The sequence below is a fragment of the Schistocerca piceifrons genome, chromosome 8 (genome assembly GCF_021461385.2).
Source record: "Schistocerca piceifrons isolate TAMUIC-IGC-003096 chromosome 8, iqSchPice1.1, whole genome shotgun sequence".
NCBI classification, from domain to species: Eukaryota; Metazoa; Arthropoda; class Insecta; order Orthoptera; family Acrididae; genus Schistocerca; species Schistocerca piceifrons.
Genome location: NC_060145.1, coordinates 65,246,917 through 65,266,044, shown reverse-complemented (window position 1 = coordinate 65,266,044; position 19,128 = coordinate 65,246,917). Strand labels below are relative to the sequence as shown.

The following is a 19,128-nucleotide window of genomic DNA, read 5'->3' as shown; positions in this document are numbered from 1 at the left end:
TATGCCATGTTTGCGCAATATACGGCCGATTCTGTCCGTCACTCTGGGAATGTAAGGCAGAAAGGGCGTACCCGACATTTCTTTTTCTGGTTCCTTACTTCGCCGAGTGTTTGGCTCTGTTACACTTCTAATATAATTTGTGGAGTACTCATTGCTCCTCAACACCTGGAACTGTATCAAAAAACCTTAAAAAATAAAAATTTCTCAATTTGACTGGACTAAGTGAAAAGGAAAAATTCGGGAAAGAGGCTGGTTACTGAAAAATCAAGTTACAAGATGACTAAAAAATATGCTGCATTTCTATTTGATGGAAAATACTACCAATTTTGAATGTTGCCATTTGATTTAAATATTTTTGGGTCAGTTTTTAGACAAGCAGTTAGAGAAGCGTTTGGTAACGAACTGTTAGAAGAACTGATTATCTACATAGACGACATACTTGTAGTGTTGAAAACTTGGTAAGAACATTGTCGTTTACTGATGAAAACAAAACAAAAAATATGGAAAGGGGATAACAATTAAGCTGTCAAAATCACATTTTGCAAGGGAGGAAATAAAATTTCTAGAACACTTGGTTGGGTGAATGATATAAAATCAGATCCAGAGAGAAAAAGAGCTATCAAGGAGTGTCCACAACCTCAGAATGTAAAACAGGTGCATTCATTTACAGAATTAGTAGGATTTGACCACTGGTATATTCAAGGGCAAGTTTAAATGATCCACAGTTACTAATTTTTTTTTTTCAAATAACTGTCTGTGTGGTCATGGAATGAAGGTACACCTGAAGCATTTTCGAATATTAAACAGGTGCTAGTAGATGAACCCATTTTAAAGCATCCAGTAATGAATAAGCCATTTAAGTTGACAACAGATGCATCAAAATACTGAGTCACTGTAGAATTATCCCAAGGGGAATGGAATCCTGAAATGGGGGAATGTAGGACAATAGCTTTCGCTAGGAGACGCTCAACAAAGGATGAAATGAATTAAAATGGTCACAGAGAAAGAACTCTTAGTGATTGCATTGCTATGGGGTCACAGATTATTATTTGTGCAGGCCATCAAGCATTGTCATTTTTGACGGAAAGCTGGTTATTGCATTGACGACTCATGCGTCGAGCTCTACTCTTACAGGAATAGCGTACAGAAATTAACTATATAAAGGGGTCACAGAATCTAGTGCTCGATGCAGTATCACAATTACTTCTAGGGATGAGTAAATAAAACCGAACTGAATGTCTGGGAGACATTTTTGCAATATTTTTTTTTGGGTTTGGGCTATACCAACAATGACATAAGGAATTTAGCTTTAAGAATAAAATAAAACTTGAAGGTAGATCATTAGTTTAGTGATAAGAGTAACAGATATAAAGAACTATTGTTACATCAAATAGAGCAGTCTATGTATTAATCTGGAGAGCACAGTCGGACCAGATGAGATGGAAAATATATATTCCACATGGCATAAAAACCAATCTGATATGGTTTATACACAAAGGATATGGTCACTTTGGAATTAGAGGGTATATTAAACATATGTGTAAATTCTACTACTATAAAAATACGAGTTGAAAAATAGTTGCTTTGTTGTGCTGCAGCTCATAAAAGAGGATAACAGTCATACGCACTATAAACTATATCCCGTAATACCTAGAGGCTTGCATGATCTAACTGCTGCGGATTTCTTTGGCCAGATACGGACAGGTAGGGAAGGAGTTAGTTACATGTTAGTGTTAGTTGAATGTTGGTTAAATTTTATCCCAATAAACAAACAAGTACCAGTAAAGTAGTACATTGTTTATAAGACTATTTTTAAGCTGTGGGAAGACCACAACACCTATTAATGGTTAATGGCCCACAATTTACCAGTCATAATTTTAAGGAATTTTTGGGGTGGGGAGGGAAAAGACACACAACTACATCCAAATACAATCCACAAACTAACCCGTGAGAACGCATTATGAAGGAATTTGGACAATTGAGTAGAACTTGCTGTTCCTCCAAACACACTACATGAGCACAATTAGTCCCAGAATTCCAGGTAATCCTAAATACTTGTCGAAAAGTTTACATGACCGTTATTGCCAGAGACTGTCTTAGAAAAATTGTAAGAGAGGGGGGGGGGGGGGGTGGCTGAACCACACAACAACCCTGAAAGAGTGGGTCGGCGGAGGAGTGAACTGGACCACTGCAGCTGTGGCGGGGATGGAGCCTCTCCGCCATTTCTGGGCCCCCGGTTAACATACAATACAATACAGGTTCTCGTAACGGAATAGGAAAAAAGTGAAACTTTTTTTTATTTTTCAGTGTAGTCTCCTTGTAGATTAATTCACTTGGTCCAACGATGTTCCAGTGCCTTGATCCCATCTCGAAAATGAGTTTCCTCCAGCCTACAAAATAGTTGTCAACTCTGGCTATCAATTCTTCGTTTGAAGTGAATCTTTATCCACCAATCTGGTAGCAGAGTGGTCAGCACGACAGAATGTCATACCTAATGGCCCGGGTTCGATTCCCAGCTGGGTCGGAATTTTCTCCACTCAGGGACTAGGTGTTGTGTTGTCCTTATGATCATTTCATCCCCATCGACACGCAAGTCACCAAAGTGGCGTCAACTCAGCAGACTTGCACCACGTGAACGGTCTACCCGATGGGAGGCCCTAGCCACACGGCATTACCATTTTTTCGTCCACCAAGAAAAATTTTCAGTTTTGGAAAGAGATGGAAGTTTGAAGGAGACATATCAGGTGAATGAGATGGGTGTGGCAACAATTCATACTTAGTTCATGTAATTTTGCCATGGTGATGGCACATGTGCGGATGCGTGTCAAGTTTTGTGGCAGCCATCTTGCAGATAATTTTTTTCATTTTTAATTCTTCAGTTAAAATGTGATATATCCTTGCAGATGATGTCTGGCAACACTCTCAATCAGTGATCCTCCATGATCATTTTGTGCACTTTTGCAATACTTCTGGAGTAGTTTTGGCCGACCACTGTGTGGATCATCATCTAAGCTCTCCCGACCAAATTTAAGTTCATTTGTCCACTTGACAACAGTTGAATATGAAGGAGCAGTCCCCCAGTGTATTCTGGAAATCAGCATGAATATCCTTTGCTTTTGTTGTAGACTGGCCAGACAGCCAATCCACTATGACCGGTAGCCGAAAGGCACGCGTTAAGCTCACGCAGGCTGGCGTGAGGTCTGGAACAGGACACGGAAATGAGACTAGTAAAAAAGGTACGTAGCTTCTGGAATACTTAACTTTAATCCATAATTGGTGAACATCGCTCTTGACTGTACATGCATCACAAGATAAATAGCAAATGATAAAGGCGCCTTGCTAGGTCGTAGCAAATGACGTAGCTGAAGGCTATGCTAACTATCGTCTCGGCAAATGAGAGCGTAATTTGTCAGTGAACCATTGTTAGCAAAGTCGGCTATACAACTGGGACGAGTGCTAGGACGTCTCTCTAGACCTGCCGTGTGGTGGCGTTCGGTCTGCAATCACTGATAGTGGCGACACGCGGGTCCGACGTATACTAGCGGACCGCGGCCGATTTAAAGGCTACCACCTAGCAAGTGTGGTGTCTGGCAGTGACACCACATTCCTCCCCCGCAAATCAGCATACGGTTGTGTTATAAGGCTTCCGCCCGCCGTGGGGAGGACCCCATGTTGACGTATGCGACGAGGTGGGGAGCCCAACAACAGGCGAGGCTGTGCCACCTGCACCCTGCCATTCGGTCCGAGGGGAGCTAGGAAACGCCTGAAAACCTACTCCAGGGTGCACGCCAACATGCGGTGTATGCGCCCGTATAGAGACAGGAGGGGCCGAAGGGTCGACCTCCATCGGGTCGGGGCACCCGACGGGCGAAGACGACATATGGTCCGGAGCGGGCAAGAGTTCCACGTCGGAAGGCAGCTGGTCACGGGAAGCGATCGGCAGCGCGTGACCCAGGGAGGCGCCCGGCGGCTAAAGCGTCGCGTCCACTGCGGGCGTCGCCGGCGGGAGAACAGGCGGCGGCCGGCGGTGCGTCGCCATGGGGCAAAATGGAAGGCAGCGTCGGTAACACCTGGGGCTGAGGCGAGCCAGTAGGTGGGTCCCAAGGGCACTGACCGGACGGCACCGTCGCTGAAAGCAGATGGGGAGCGGCAGAACCCAGGCAACGACAGAGGCGCAGCTGATTGAGATGCCGATGCACCTCACCAGAGGCCCCCAAAACCAGATACATAGCGCGCCCGAGGCAGCGAAGAATGCGCCCTTCGAGCCAACGCCGTGAACCTCGATAGTGATGATAGTAGACAACGTCGCCTGGAGCAAAAGCAGGTGTCTGCCGCTGCACAGGAACCTGATGCGGCGGATGTAGCAAAGACATCAAGGTTCGATGAGGACGACCGTGGAGCAACTCAGCCGTCGAGCGACCATCTCGGGGCTGAGAGCGATACGAGGGCAAAAAGAGCAATAACGCGTCCTCCCCAGAATGCGACTCTTTCAACTTCAACATCTGGGACTTGAAAGTCCTGACCAATCGTTCAGCGGCAGTATATGAAGACTTAGACAATGTTAGGTAATAAGCTCAGCTTATGCCGGGCAAGACACTGTCACTCCAGCTGATGTCCGTAAGTTAGTTACTTAGTTCATTAATCAATCGCGTGGTAACAGTTACGTGGAACGTGTTGAGTGTGTAAGAAATGCATGCTTGAATCAAGGGTGTTTTTCTTATTTTAATATTTAAATTTTTTTTGCCTACCCCATTCCCTTTATTTCTATTCAAGAATACATTTGTGGCATAGGAGTTGTCAAGGCAATATGGTTTCAGTTTATTTTTGAAACTATTACTGCTGTCTATCAGACATTTTCTTTCATCTGGTAATTTATTGAAAAGTTTTACAGCAGCACATTTTACCCCTTTCTGTGCCAAAGATAAGTGGAGGACAGTGTAAGTCTGTCTTTCTTCCAGTATTATAATATAAATGTCACTGTTTTTAAACTAGTCCATATTGTTGAGAACAAATTTGATTACTGAGTAAATGAACTGTGAGGCTATTGTAAGAATTGCTAACCTGTTAAACAGATGCCTAAAAGATGTGTGACTGAGCCCCCACACATTATTGTAACCACTTTCTTTTGTGCCGTGAATACTTTCTGCCTAAGTGTTGAGTTACCCCAACATATTATTCTGTATAACAGAGTGAAAGTATGCAAAGTATTTTAGCTTACTAATTTCTATATCATCAAACTTGGCAATTATTATGATTGCAAAAGTTTCTGAACCTACTCACTTTAGGAGATCCAAAATACGAATTTTCCAATTAAGATTCTCATCTCTATGTACACCCACAACTTAGTATGCTCTACTCTGGCTGCTGACTTCTGTTGATGCGTTATATTTGTTGAAGGAACTGTACTTCTTGTAGTAGAAAACTGGCTGTAGTGTGTTTTTTCAAAGTGCAGAGAAAGCCCAAAACCAATCAATAACTTTCCAAAGACATTATTTGTATCATTTTCTATTGGAGTTTCTCTTACTGGATTAATAATGATGATTGCATCAGCAAAAGTGTCAGTTTAGCTTCTTGTTTCAGATAAGAAGGGAGGTCATTCACATATCAAGAACAGAAGGGGACCCATGATCAAACCCTGTGAAACACCTAAAATAATTTCACCCCCCTTAGATGAAATGGGAAACTTCCTTAAATCACTTAAACCATATAACCCACTCATATGCTGTTCCATTTATACCATATAATTGCAATTTCTGTAACAATGTCATGCTTCACACAATCAAATGCTTTTGATAAGTCACAGAAAATTCCTATTGGTGACATTTTATATTGCTGTCTCAGTGGAACAGCATTTTTCGAAAGACGAATTGTGATGGCCAACCACTCTTAAGTGCATTACTTTAATGAGTTTTGAAAATGCTGTGAGCAAGGATATTAATTGACATCTGTGGTGTCCCCCTTTTTTTTTGTAGAGAGGCTTGACAATGGCACATTTTAACCTGTTACTGCTCCACATTGTTTTAATATCTTATTAGAGATGTTATCTATTCCAACAGACTCTTCCATATACTGCTTGGCCTTTTCTTATGAATTATTCTCACCAATTTTTTCACTGACACTTAAGAAATAGTTCTTAAAAACATCATCTACTTGTGTATTGTTGGTTAAGATGGTATCATTCTCTAATAGCAATACTACCAACCCCAGTGGTTACTTTTCCTGTCTCCCTTGTAACAACATTCCACACTGATTTGAATTTTATTGACCAAAATGTTAATTTCCATCTCTCTCATATATATATATATAAACAAAGATGAGGTGACTTACCGAACAAAAGCGCTGGCAGGTCGATAGACACACAAACATACACACAAAATTCAAGCTTTCGCAACAAACTGTTGCCTCATCAGGAAAGAGGGAAGGAGAGGGGAAGACGAAAGGAAGTGGGTTTTAAGGGAGAGGGTAAGGAGTCATTCCAATCCCGGGAGCGGAAAGACTTACCTTAGGGGGAAAATAGGACAGGTATACACTCGCACACACGCACATATCCAACCACACATACAGACACAAGCAGACATATTTAAAGACCAATATATATATATATATATATATATATATATATATATATATATATATAAAATAAAGGGAAACATTCCACGTAGGAAAAATATATCTAAAAACAAAGATGATGTGACTTACCAAATGAAAGTGCTGGCAGGTCGACAGACACACAAACATACACACAAAATTCAAGCTTTCGCAACAAACTGTTGCCTCATCAGGAAAGAGGGAAGGAGAGGGAAAGACGAAAGGATGTGGGTTTCAAGGGAGAGGGTAAGGAGTCATTCCAATCCCGGGAGCGGAAAGACTTACCTTAGGGGGGAAAAAGGACAGGTATACACTCGCACACACACACATATCCATCCGCACATACACAGACTGTGTGTCTGTGTGTGGGCGGATGGATATGTGTGTGTGTGCGAGTGTAATCCCCTTTTTTCCCCCCCTAAGGTAAGTCTTTCCGCTCCCGGGATTGGAATGACTCCTTACACTCTCCCTTGAAACCCACATCCTTTCGTCTTTCCCTCTCCTTCCCTCTTTCCTGATGAGGCAACAGTTTGTTGCGAAAGCTTGAATTTCATGTGTATGTTTGTGTTTGTATGTGTGTCTATCGACCTGCCAGCACTTTCGTTCGGTAAGTCACATCATCTGTCCATCGTCATTCTTCCGGCGGACAAGGGTTCCACGACCGTGGTACTTGATCGTCGGGAGTATGTGGCTGAGGGACTGCGTCAGCTTTCAGACAACACCACATACAAAGTTTGCCAAGGTAACCCCATTCCCAATGTCCAGGCGGAGCTTCAAGGAATCCTCAGAACCTTAGGCCCCCTGCAAAACCTTTCACCTGACTCCATCAACCTCCTGACCCCACCGACACCCCGCACCCCTACCTTCTACCTTCTTCCTAAAATCCACAAACCCAATCATCCCGGCCGCCCCATTGTAGCTGGTTACCAAGCCCTCACAGAATGTATCTCTGCCTACGTAGATCAACACCTTCAACCCATTACATGCAGTCTCCCATCCTTCATCAAAGACAGCAACCACTTTCTCGAATGCCTGGAATCCTTACCCAATCTGTTACCCCCGGAAACCATCCTTGTAACCATTGATGCCACTTCCTTATACACAAATATCCCGCACGTCCAGGGCCTCGCTGCGATGGAGCATTTCCTTTCATGCCGATCACCAGCCACCCTACCTAAAACATCTTTCCTCATCACCTTAGCCAGCTTCATCCTGACCCACAACTTCTTCACTTTTGAAGGCCAGACATACCAACAATTAAAGGGAACAGCCATGGGTACCAGGATGGCCCCCTCGTACGCCAACCTATTCATGGGTCGCTTAGAGGAAGCCTTCTTGGTTACCCAGGCCTGCCAACCCAAAGTTTGGTACAGATTTATTGATGACATCTTCATGATTTGGACTCACAGTGAAGAAGAACTCCAGAATTTCCTCTCCAACCTCAACTCCTTTGGTTCCATCAGATTCACCTGGTCCTACTCCAAATCCCATGCCACTTTCCTTGACGTTGACCTCCACCTGTCCAATGGCCACCTTCACACGTCTGTCCACATCAAACCCACCAACAAGCAACAGTACCTCCATTATGACAGCTGCCACCCATTCCACATCAAACGGTCCCTTCCCTACAGCCTAGGTCTTCGTGGCAAACGAATCTGCTCCAGTCTGGAATCCCTGAACCATTACACCAACAACCTGACAACAGCTTTCGCATCCCGCAACTACCCTCCCGACCTGGTACAGAAGCAAATAACCAGAGCCACTTCCTCATCCCCTCAAACCCAGAATCCCCCACAGAAGAACCACAAAAGTGCCCCACTTGTGACAGGATACTTTCCAGGACTGGACCAGACTCTGAATGTGGCTCTCCAGCAGGGATAAGACTTCCTCAAATCCTGCCCTGAAATGAGATCCATCCTTCATGAAATCCTCCCCACTCCACCAAGAGTGTCTTTCTGCCGTCCACCTAGCCTTCGTAACCTGTTAGTTCATCCCTATGAAATCCCCAAACCACCTTCCCTACCCTCTGGCTCCTATCCTTGTAACCGCCCCCGGTGTAAAACCTGTCCCATGCACCCTCCCACCACCACCTACTCCAGTCCTGTAACCCGGAAGGTGTACACGATCAAAGGCAGAGCCACATGTGAAAGCACCCACGTGATTTACCAACTGACCTGCCTACACTGTGATGCATTCTATGTGGAAATGACCAGCAACAAACTGTCCATTCGCATGAATGGACACAGGCAGACAGTGTTTGTTGGTAATGAGGATCACCCTGTGGCTAAACATGCCTTGGTGCACAGCCAGCACATCTTGGCACAGTGTTACACCGTCCGGGTTATCTGGATACTTCCCACCAACACCAACCTATCCGAACTCCGGAGATGGGAACTTGCTCTTCAATATATCCTCTCTTCCCGTTACCCACCAGGCCTCAATCTCCGCTAATTTCAAGTTCCTGTCATTCAACATCATCTTTGCCTCTGCACTTCCGCCTCGACTGACATCTCTGCCCAAACTCTTTGTCTTTAAATGTGTCTGCTTGTGTCTGTATATGTGTGGATGGATATATGTGTGTGCGCGCGAGTGTATACCCGTCCTTTTTTCCCCCTAAGGTAAGTCTTTCCGCTCCCGGGATTGGAATGACTCCTTACCCTCTCCCTTAAAACCCACATCCTTTCGTCTTTCCCTCTTTCCTGATGAAGCAACCGTTGGTTGCGAAAGCTTGAATTTTGTGTGTATGTTTGTGTGCATCAACCTGCCAGCGCTTTCGTTTGGTAAGTCATATATATAATCTTGATTTTCTGACAACTTTTCTCATTATAAGTAGAATGTTTCGACTATTCCAGTGTGTGTGTGCTGTGATTTTATCATCATTGATGATAACTTGGTAGCAATGGTAGGCTTGGTATATTTGTCTCTCTTGGAGAATTTAGGTTTATTTAGTGCCAACATATCCTAAGCTATACTGGAGTTGCAGTTTGAATTCCTGCACGGTGGCAGAAAGCATAACTCAAATGCCATGTAGCATAGCAGAACTGTGCTAGAGTAGAATTTTAATGTCAGGCACGAGTAACTTTTCTGTTTGTATTGGTGGTGTCATGTCAACAGGAAGGAGTTATGGTCACATGGGCTGCACGAATTCTGATAAACACAATTGTTAACTTTGTGCAACTGATGTGACTAATTTACATCTACAAGATGGAATGACACTGGACCTCAACAATGTAGTGCGATCTCACCAGATTTGTCTGCTATTTATTTACAGGTGTACAAACTTCTCAGTAAGTGTTATTGTCTTAGAATTACCCATTATGAGAGTTCATATGTGGATGCGATCTACTAGCAGCTGCACTGTACGTAAAAATCAGACAAGGTTAACAGGTCAAGGATGTGCAGTATGACAGGCAGGTCTACTATTCAATAGACTCATCCACACCTATTGGTCTTCCTGATACAGGCAGTCTGTTTACGGTACATTGTTGGTTAGGCTTTGGACATCACTTAATTTCTCTCCTTGTCAACCAATGCATTTTGTTTTGCTTGGCACTAAGAAGTCCCATGGAAAATTGACAAAATACAAGAGGAAGCAGTGGAAATATGTTTCAAACAAGCAGTAATGGAAACCAAGCAGCAATTTGAAAAGGGAATTAAAGTTCAGTAAAAAGAACTAAAAACTTTGAGGTTTGCCAATGACCCTGCAATTCTGTCAGATGGTAAAAAACTCTGAAGAGTAGTTGATGGAGCAGTGTCTTGAAAATAGATTGTATTATGAATGCCAACAAAGGAAAACAAGGGTAATGGAATGTAGTTGAATTAAATTGAGCAATAATGAAGAAATTATGGTAGAAAATGAAACAGTAAAAGTAGTACATTATTTTTGCTATTTGGCAGCAGAACAACTGAATTTCTGAAGTAGAGGGGTTTTAAATACAGACTGACAACAGCAAGAAAAGCATTTCTGAAAAAGAATTTGTAAACATCTAATATCAATTTAACCACTGCGAAGTATTTTTTGAAGATATCTGTCTAAAGTGTGGCTTTGTATGAAAGTGAAATGTGGATGTTCATCAGTTCAGGCAAGACGACAATAGAAGATTTTTAAATGTGGTTCTATAGACAAACACTAAATATTATATGGGTACATCAAATAACAAATGTGGTGGTTCTGAAATGAACTGGGGAAAAGAAATGCAGTATGTGGCATAATTTTACTAAAAGAAACTATCACTTGATATGACAGCAGCAAGGAATGGAGGGAAGTATGGGGAAGGGGGATAAAAATTGTAGAGGGAGACATGTCACGAGTATGGTAAGGAGATTCAAACAGCTGTAAGTTCCAGTAGTTATACTGAGCTGAAGAGGCATGAATGGGATAGACTAGAGAGGGGAGCTGCAGCAATTAATTCTTCAGCCTGAAGACAAGAACACGTTTAGTCATTGCATATGGTACCATTCTGCGGACCATACAAAAGGAGGGGGAAACAAAGGTACTGAAATTACAAAGTAAGGCAATGAGGATAATTTGCAGCCTGGCACCAAGAGGCCATTGTAGACATTGATTCAGAAAACTAAATATTATGTTCTACCATCATCATATCTTCTTGTGTGTAATGCACACCGCATTCATCAATCCCAAGGTTGTTTTGAACACCACAGAGCTTCAATAGACCTGGTCCTGTTGGAGGAGGTATGCTGCTGCCTTCCTATGGCCTTCGAACTGGCTAATGCAGCCAGTTATAAGAGTACCTACAGTTTAACACCGATTCTGAACCAATGTGCAACTTGGCATTTTTTGCATCAACTAACATTGCCAGGGATGAAAAAAGTGATAAGTGACAAAATCCTAGTTGTAGTCTGCCACTTTACCACATACCATACAGAATTTAAAAAATATATCAAAGTCTTCAATGACTCACCTCTGTATCGGTGAGCTACCTGATTTACTTTTATGAAACTGATGAATTTTTAATTAAGGCCTCGAATATGGCATGGGTGATTTGTTTATTACTGTATTTGAAGAATTAGCAGGTAACATCAGTGAGCAGTACTATAACACAAACTTTCCTTTAACAGTATAATGAAAAGGATAGTTGCTACTCACTGTACAGAGGAGATGCTGAGTCGCAGAAAGGAACAACGAAAAGACTGTCACACAATTAGCTTTTGGCCAACAAGGCCTTTGTCGAATTTTGACAACACACACACACACGACCTGGACCCAGTGCTCCAGCTGCCAGACACTGTCCTCTCTCTCTCTCTCTCTCTCTCTCTCTCTCTCTCTCTCTCTCTCTCTCCCCCTCTCCCTCTCTCTGTGTGTGTGTGTGTGTGTGTGTGTGTGTGTGTGTGTGTTGGCTAATTTTGACAAAGGCCTTGTTGACCAAAAGCTAACTGTGTGGCAGTCTTTTGGTTGTGCCTTCCCCATTGTATGGCTGCTGTATGTTGAGTAGCAACTACCCTTTTCGTTATATTGTAACATTCCCTCCTGCATTTTCCAATGTTTAAACTTTCCTTTAATGTTGTGAATGGGTTATAACTATTGGTATTATTAAAATACTGACATGTAATGTCACAGCAACTAACAATTTGTTTCATATGTAACACATAAAAATTGTAATGCCTCAGATGACTACAAAAATAAAATTAAATTTGTTACAAGGGGCTTTCTTCTTTTGCCCTTGGGATGGAAGAAACTTATGGTGATTTCTGTCAGCTTTCTTTGTTAATTACAGCATACTTTGAAGGCCATTTGATCATCTGATGAGTAGTCTTCTGGGTCATCAGTTATCCCCCAGTCAGGTGTGACGATGTTTTCTGTGTAGACTTTTCAGGCTTTTGGCTTCCTTGTACTATGTATTTACTTTTTTTTTTTAGGGGGGGATTTTGGGGCAGTCACAAGACTTTGCTGAGTTTTTGTGTTTGCCTGTGTCTCCAGTTGAGGAGGGTGCTTACATGAACATCAGATTACTTCATTGTGGTGCTTTCTGGTTTTACCTTGGCTGATGTATTGCTGTAGGGGTGACTCACCTTTGCAACGACAGATGCAACTGTTGGAGCTGGCAGCAGTGGTGGCTCATGCAAAATTTTATCAATGTGCTACAATACTACAAAAATAAGCAGACTGTTTCACAGTATCATGATAGGCAAAACTTAATATGGTTGCGATATTGGTTTTACTTAATGCACTAAGGTAATGTATACTGGGTATGTGTTTGATTTTTACCCTTTTTACTTCTTATTAATGCTTAATATCTTTAGCTCTTTGACTGTCCCTGTACCCCACCCATAACTGATCCTGAATGATGAACTCTGAAAGCAAAAAAGTGCACTGCAACCATCACACCCACCGAGCCAATTCTCTTAATACACTGTAGAAAAAGACAGATTGCTACTTACCGTAAAGGAGACATGTCATGTTGCAGACAGGAACGATTAAAAGACACTTACATCCAGCCTTTGGCCACAGTCTTAGTCAGTAAAAACACACACACACACACACACACACACACACACGGAAGCACTCTTAATGCTGGCTTCATAGCCACTGATCACTGCTTAGCTGTAGCCAAGTGAGATATGGAACTGTCTTTATAATATGCCCTATATCCTCAGCTAGGAGACAGCCATACTGCAGTGTCTCAATTACAGTGATCCTGCAAACAATCTGATATTGTTGCAGAGCTCAGGTGTAATATGTTAGTTGCAGTTACGGTACTTACAAACAGAAACACCTACGCAACTAAAATATTTTGTCTAATTTAATGATTACCCTCAAGTATTATTTCTAAATGTTGTCGTCAGCCCTTGTGCAATACAGAGTTACTGTACTGTGTTTCATGCAAGTTCAGCAACAGTCCATTTGTATGGAACTAGTTATTAATTTTCAAGAAAATATAATTTACATTTCCAAGTGCTGATGTTTTCCACTGGGCTTGATAATACTTGAATTTTCAGCAAAAAATTTTTTCAAGAAAATATAATTTACATTTCCAAGTGCTGATGTTTTCCACTGGGCTTGATAATACTTGAATTTTCAGCAAAAAAATTTTTTTTTCCTTTTTGGTTCTATGGAAGCAAATCACTTACATACAACAACAACCAAAGTGGACCCAATCTCTCTCCCTGTGGTACACTTGGGATTACTCCACATTCTTAAGATACTTTCCCTACTGCGAGCAGGATAAAATAGCACAAGGACTAGTAAGATATTTAAATGGAAGTTGGCTGGAAATATTATGGAAGTACAATGCAGGATTAATGTAACACACATTGGTTTCGTAAAACTGAGAACTGAATATGTTAAATACAGCACCTTGGCATAATTCTGCTCATCTGCTGAAGCAGCTCACAAAACACTGGTCATGATCCTTTTGCTACAACCACAGGGTGCCGCAGCTTCCTACAGTAATTACTGATGTCTTGCAAGAAGTGCACAAACTATTTTGAACGAGCATCCTTGATGCCTTGTAGGTTTTACTTTTAGACAAAAATTGATCTTTTTCTTTTTTTCCCGTATTCAGTCTTCAGTAATCGTTTGAATTCTCTCCTCTCATAAAATTCTCTTTCACCTTTACCACATTATATGCTCCCATTCTTTATGTTGATTTCTCTATGTGATGACCACCTTAATTCCGTGTATATGAAGCCTACCAGCCTAAATCTTTATGAAGCAAAGTGACTCAGGATTATGTTGAATGTAATGATAAGGGGCATACCAAGCATTTGAATCTTGAGTCAGAGCCCCTCATAAATGATGTTTGCATAGTTCATATAATTTTGATAATCTCTTGATTTGCCACAGGTTTAATTTTTACCAATACACTTAGTGAAAACCCATAGTCTGCAATAGACTGGTTAAACACCCCCCCCCCCCCCCCCACACACACACAAAAAAAAAATACAGTGGAAGAACTTTCAATCTTCTTCCACAAATCACAATACACTATCTGTCACAAATGCACAAAAGTTGTCTAAATGTATAACAGGTCTCCTAATCTGTCTTAATTCAGAATTACTCAAATTTTGCAACTGCTTTTCAAGAATGTTTTACTTTTTCAGTAATTTCTGCTTATTTGTATAGCAGAGCTATTGTTCACAAAAGTTTCTTACCATCAACCTTTGTCTTCATATAGGGGGCTCAAGATGAACACTGTTTTCCATTTGGCGGCGGTGGTGGTGGTTAGTGTTTAACGTCCCGTCAACAACGAGGTCATTAGAGACAGAGCGCAAGCTCGGGTTAGGGAAGGAAATCGGCCGTGCCCTTTCAAAGGAACCATCTCGGCATTCGCTTGAAATGATTTAGGGAAATCACGGAAAACCTAAATCAGGATGGCCGGAGACGGGATTGAACCGTCGTCCTCCCGAATGCGAGTCCAGTGTGCTAACCACTGCGCCACCTCGCTCGGTGTTTCTATTTGGCAACAAATAATTGGACAGAGAAATGTTTTACGTCTTAGTGAGCCGCTTTTCGCAAAACAAATGCAGTTAACTGACTTGCAGCCTTCATAACTAGAGCTGAAAATTTTGCATTAGCAATAATGTGAAACCAAGAGTTTTTTCCATTGTAACAAAAAATCAGCAGTTTTTTTATGAAATAATGTGAAATTTCCCAAGTTATACATTCTAGTGTAAGGGCGCTGTAAATTTGAAGGCAGCAGTTTTAGTAACTGATAGGTATTGACAGTTGACTGGTTTTTTATCATTTTCTCAAGGATGTGAGCTTACAGGTGATATTGAAATGACAGTTTACCACATAAAGAACTATGGCTCTAGATGTAATCTGAAGCAAAAATACCCTACTTATAATGAACACCATTCCCATATCAGTTTTAATTGATGTCACGTTTCCCAGACACTTATGCACAACAAATAATTCAAAAAATGAAGTGTTTTTCAGACATCTGCAATACAATCCATCAACTCCATATTTTCATGGTTCATAAGTAAACATATAAAAGCAATCACCAACTATGACAAATCAGGTTTGGAAATAAATAACTGAACATTGTGTCTACTCCATTTGCTTCTGTCAACTACTCATATCACAGGACACATTCTGTATTTGGTGGTTTTTCTATTTATGTTTACATACTTTAAAATATAACTGATGCACCACATTATAAATCTTTCAAAAATGCATCTTCTTTCGCACACTTTATTCCAGAAAAATATTGGGAAATGTGACATCACCATACAAAACTATTACTTCTGTTCCATGTTAGTTTGTTTCATTATTGTTGAAACAGGAGTTGTTATGAAACCAAGTTTGAGGCATAGAGGAATGAATATGTCAGGCTGAGGTAAAGAAAAAAAATTGAAACCCACTAGGTTGCACCTTAAAAACTAGGCTAACAACCCTAATGATCAAAGCGCTAGGTTCTTGTTTCCATCACAGCACAATAATGATGAAGTGTCTTATGCTGAGACTGATGACCATAGCTGTTAAGTCCCACAGTGCTCAGAGCCATTTCTTATGCTGATAATGCAAAGTCTTGTGTGAAACTGGAATGGGACGTCTCAGCCACATATTCTAAACAAGTCTAAAGTCTTTCACAATTTAGTGGAAAAGCATGTCCATGCCAGCACAAAATGTGGGCACTGTCAAGAGTGTTATGGCTGTTTTTCAAACCGTAATTAAGTATTGACAGATCAACAGCATAAAGTCTCAGAAGATAACTTTGGTGCTATGGCAATGCTATCTTTTGAAAAACTTTCAAGTGCACAGTTGCAGATTACGTTCTTCTTTAATTGATTAGATTTTGTCATCTTAATGAATTTACTTTCTTTTCAGTAATGTAATCATATGTGATACAGTGCAAATAATTATGAAGTAACTGATAGGCTTTTTTAATCATTTTCAGCATAACACTGTAAAACAATGAAATAAGACTAAATAAAAAGTATATGGTTCTTCAAAAATAAACCAGGAACTAATACCAAAATTCTGTGAAAATAACACAAAAATTGGCCATAAAATAAAGAGATTTTTTCCTCTCCGTATTCATAACTTATTACAATTTGTGGGTTGTAATATGGTATTCATGTTTGTATTTTAAAGAGCTCAACTCATTTTTAATTTAAAAAAAAATATGCAAGCAATCCATATTAATTGCCCTTATATAATAGGTTTCAACATATTCAACTAATGTTTATAGTACTCAGTACAAATGCAGTTTCTGCTAATTTTAAGTTACTTGTAACAACTTACACATACAGGGAAAGGTGCAATTGAAGTGCCTCTAAAGATAGTTATTTCATTTATTTCTATAACATCAGTTTTATTTAATAACTTAAAATTTGACACAAACACAACACATACACTAAGATTCTCTTTTACGATTCTTTTTGAACATTTAAAGGTCATTGTATATGCTCCTATGAAGAACAATTTATGACAACAGTTAAGACTGCTCATGTAACTCACTTTATGACAGACATATCCAGTCAGTCACAGACATTAACATCCATCCATATAATACCTGGCAGTTTACAAAGTTACGCATCTGAAAGAGCAGCTACACCAGGAAGAACTTTACCTGTAACGAGAAATGAAAGCCTCATAAATGCATAATTGAGGCTTAGCATATCAACAACAATAATAAATTTTTGAAAATATAATAGGAAAGACAAAAACATCTATTCATCAAATGGCAGCAGGAGAAAACACATACACAAGTTAATGATATGTGCAACCTTTCGAAGTCAGTGGCTCCTCTTCCTGATGGAAGGGTTGAAAAATAAGGAACAGCGATGAGGAAAAAGGATGGCGAGATTCAGGAAAAGGGAAAATTATGGAAAAGTCGCCCTGAAGCCCGAGATTTGAATACCTGAGAGCTTAAAGATTGAAGATGGAGTAATAAGCAAGACAGATACTACTGACAAAACACTGTGCAAGAGTTAATAAGAGCTTGAGTTTCTGAGAAAAAATGCCGAGACTGAAAAAATGAAGGTAAATTAAGCCCAGGTGAATGGTGAGAAACAAGAACATGTTTTAACACCAATTCCCATGTGCAGAGCTTTCAAAAACTAGCACTGGAAAGCGAGGTAGTGGACAAACCAAACGGCACACGCTGTGCAACAGCACACGCTCTGCAACGGGATATGGTGCCGCCTGTGTACACACCCTGTGCTTATGTCCATTAATTCTACCTGTGGTAGTCATACCAAAGTAGAAGGCCAAACGTGTTTACGTAACACAGCTGGTCCACCACATCATGTGTCGTTTCACAGGTTACTCTCCTTGTGATAGTGTATGTTTTGCCAGTTACATGGCTGGTATGAATGCCAGTAAGATGGTGCATAGGACAAGTCTTACAGCAGGGAAAGTCACAGGGGCAGGAGCCATAACAGTGGGGAAATGGGTGCAGAAGCAGCACAGGGTCTTACCATGATACTGCAGAGACTGGGGACCACAAAAAGCTATTCTACGTGGTGCACAAAGTCTCTGACAGAATGGATGTCATTTCAGGGTATGATTTTAGAAAATTATAGCCCTGTTGAAGAAGCTGATTAACACATTCAAGACCAGGATAGTACTGAGTGACAAGAGGTGTGTTTCTGAGTTGTATTTTAGAGGAATCAGCAGCACCAGTATTGCACATGATGGCCTGGCAAATCTGCTTATGATCTAGGCTTGTGGGGTAATTAAGCCCAGTGAAGGCTGAGGTGAGAATGGTGGTGTATTATTGTAAAACATCTGAATCTGAACAAATAATATGTTCGCTTTAAATGCTAAAGTTGTTTGGGGGAGAGGAGACATTTGACATTGGAAGGATGGCAGCTCTCAAAATGTAAGTATGTTGTTTTTTAGAAAGTTTAATTTGAACAAAAGTGTGAGCTGACCCTCAGTGAGGAAGTGATCAACATCAAGGAAAGTGGAATGGGACCTGGAATAGGACCACATGAAATTTTATCAAGAGAATGTATTTAGAGATTCTAAACAATTTAACAGGTCAGCCTCACCTTGAGTCCATATGGCAATGATGTCATCAATGTATCTAACACAAACCAAGGAAAGCCCCCTCCAAGTGACCCATGGAAAGGGTGGCAATGGAAGAAAACATCCTGGCACCCATGGCAGCACTCCTGATTTGTTTGTGTGCCAGTCAAAGGTAAACTGTTAAGTATAAAGTTGGTTAAGGTGAGCAGGAAGGATGTCATGTTTGGAATCCGGCTGGTGCAGGTTGAAGTAATGTTCAGCAGCAGGCAGAAACACCATGTACATGGGGATGTTGGTATAGAGGGAGGTGGCATCAATGATGAACAGCAAGGTGTGCGATGGGAGCAGGATGGGCACACATTTTAGATGATCTGGGAAATGGTTGGCGTCTTTAATGCACGAAGGAAGTCTTTGTACTATAGGTTGCATGTGTTGCTCAACTAAGGCAGATATACGTTCAGTGCGTGCTTTGAAGCCAGCAACTATGGTATTGCCAGGGCTTTGTTTTAGGGTGCAAAAACAACTAGTGTCATGCACAGGGATTGCTGGGGTGATTGAGTTTTTGGAGCTTAGGAACAAGGTAGAATGTGGGAGGTGGT

General features: G+C 41.1%; 1 protein-coding gene across 1 annotated transcript in view; it reads right to left on the bottom strand.

The window, feature by feature from the left end:
- Nucleotides 1-16,834: 16,834 nt before the first annotated feature.
- LOC124711686 (phosphoglycerate kinase) overlaps nucleotides 16,835-19,128 on the bottom strand; it is a 59,930-nt gene continuing 57,636 nt past the window's right edge. The window contains exon 8 of the mRNA XM_047241884.1: nucleotides 16,835-17,126. Within this exon, the coding sequence (XP_047097840.1) occupies nucleotides 17,086-17,126 (41 nt within the window). The 3' untranslated portion in view covers nucleotides 16,835-17,085. The remainder of the gene's footprint in view (nucleotides 17,127-19,128) is intronic.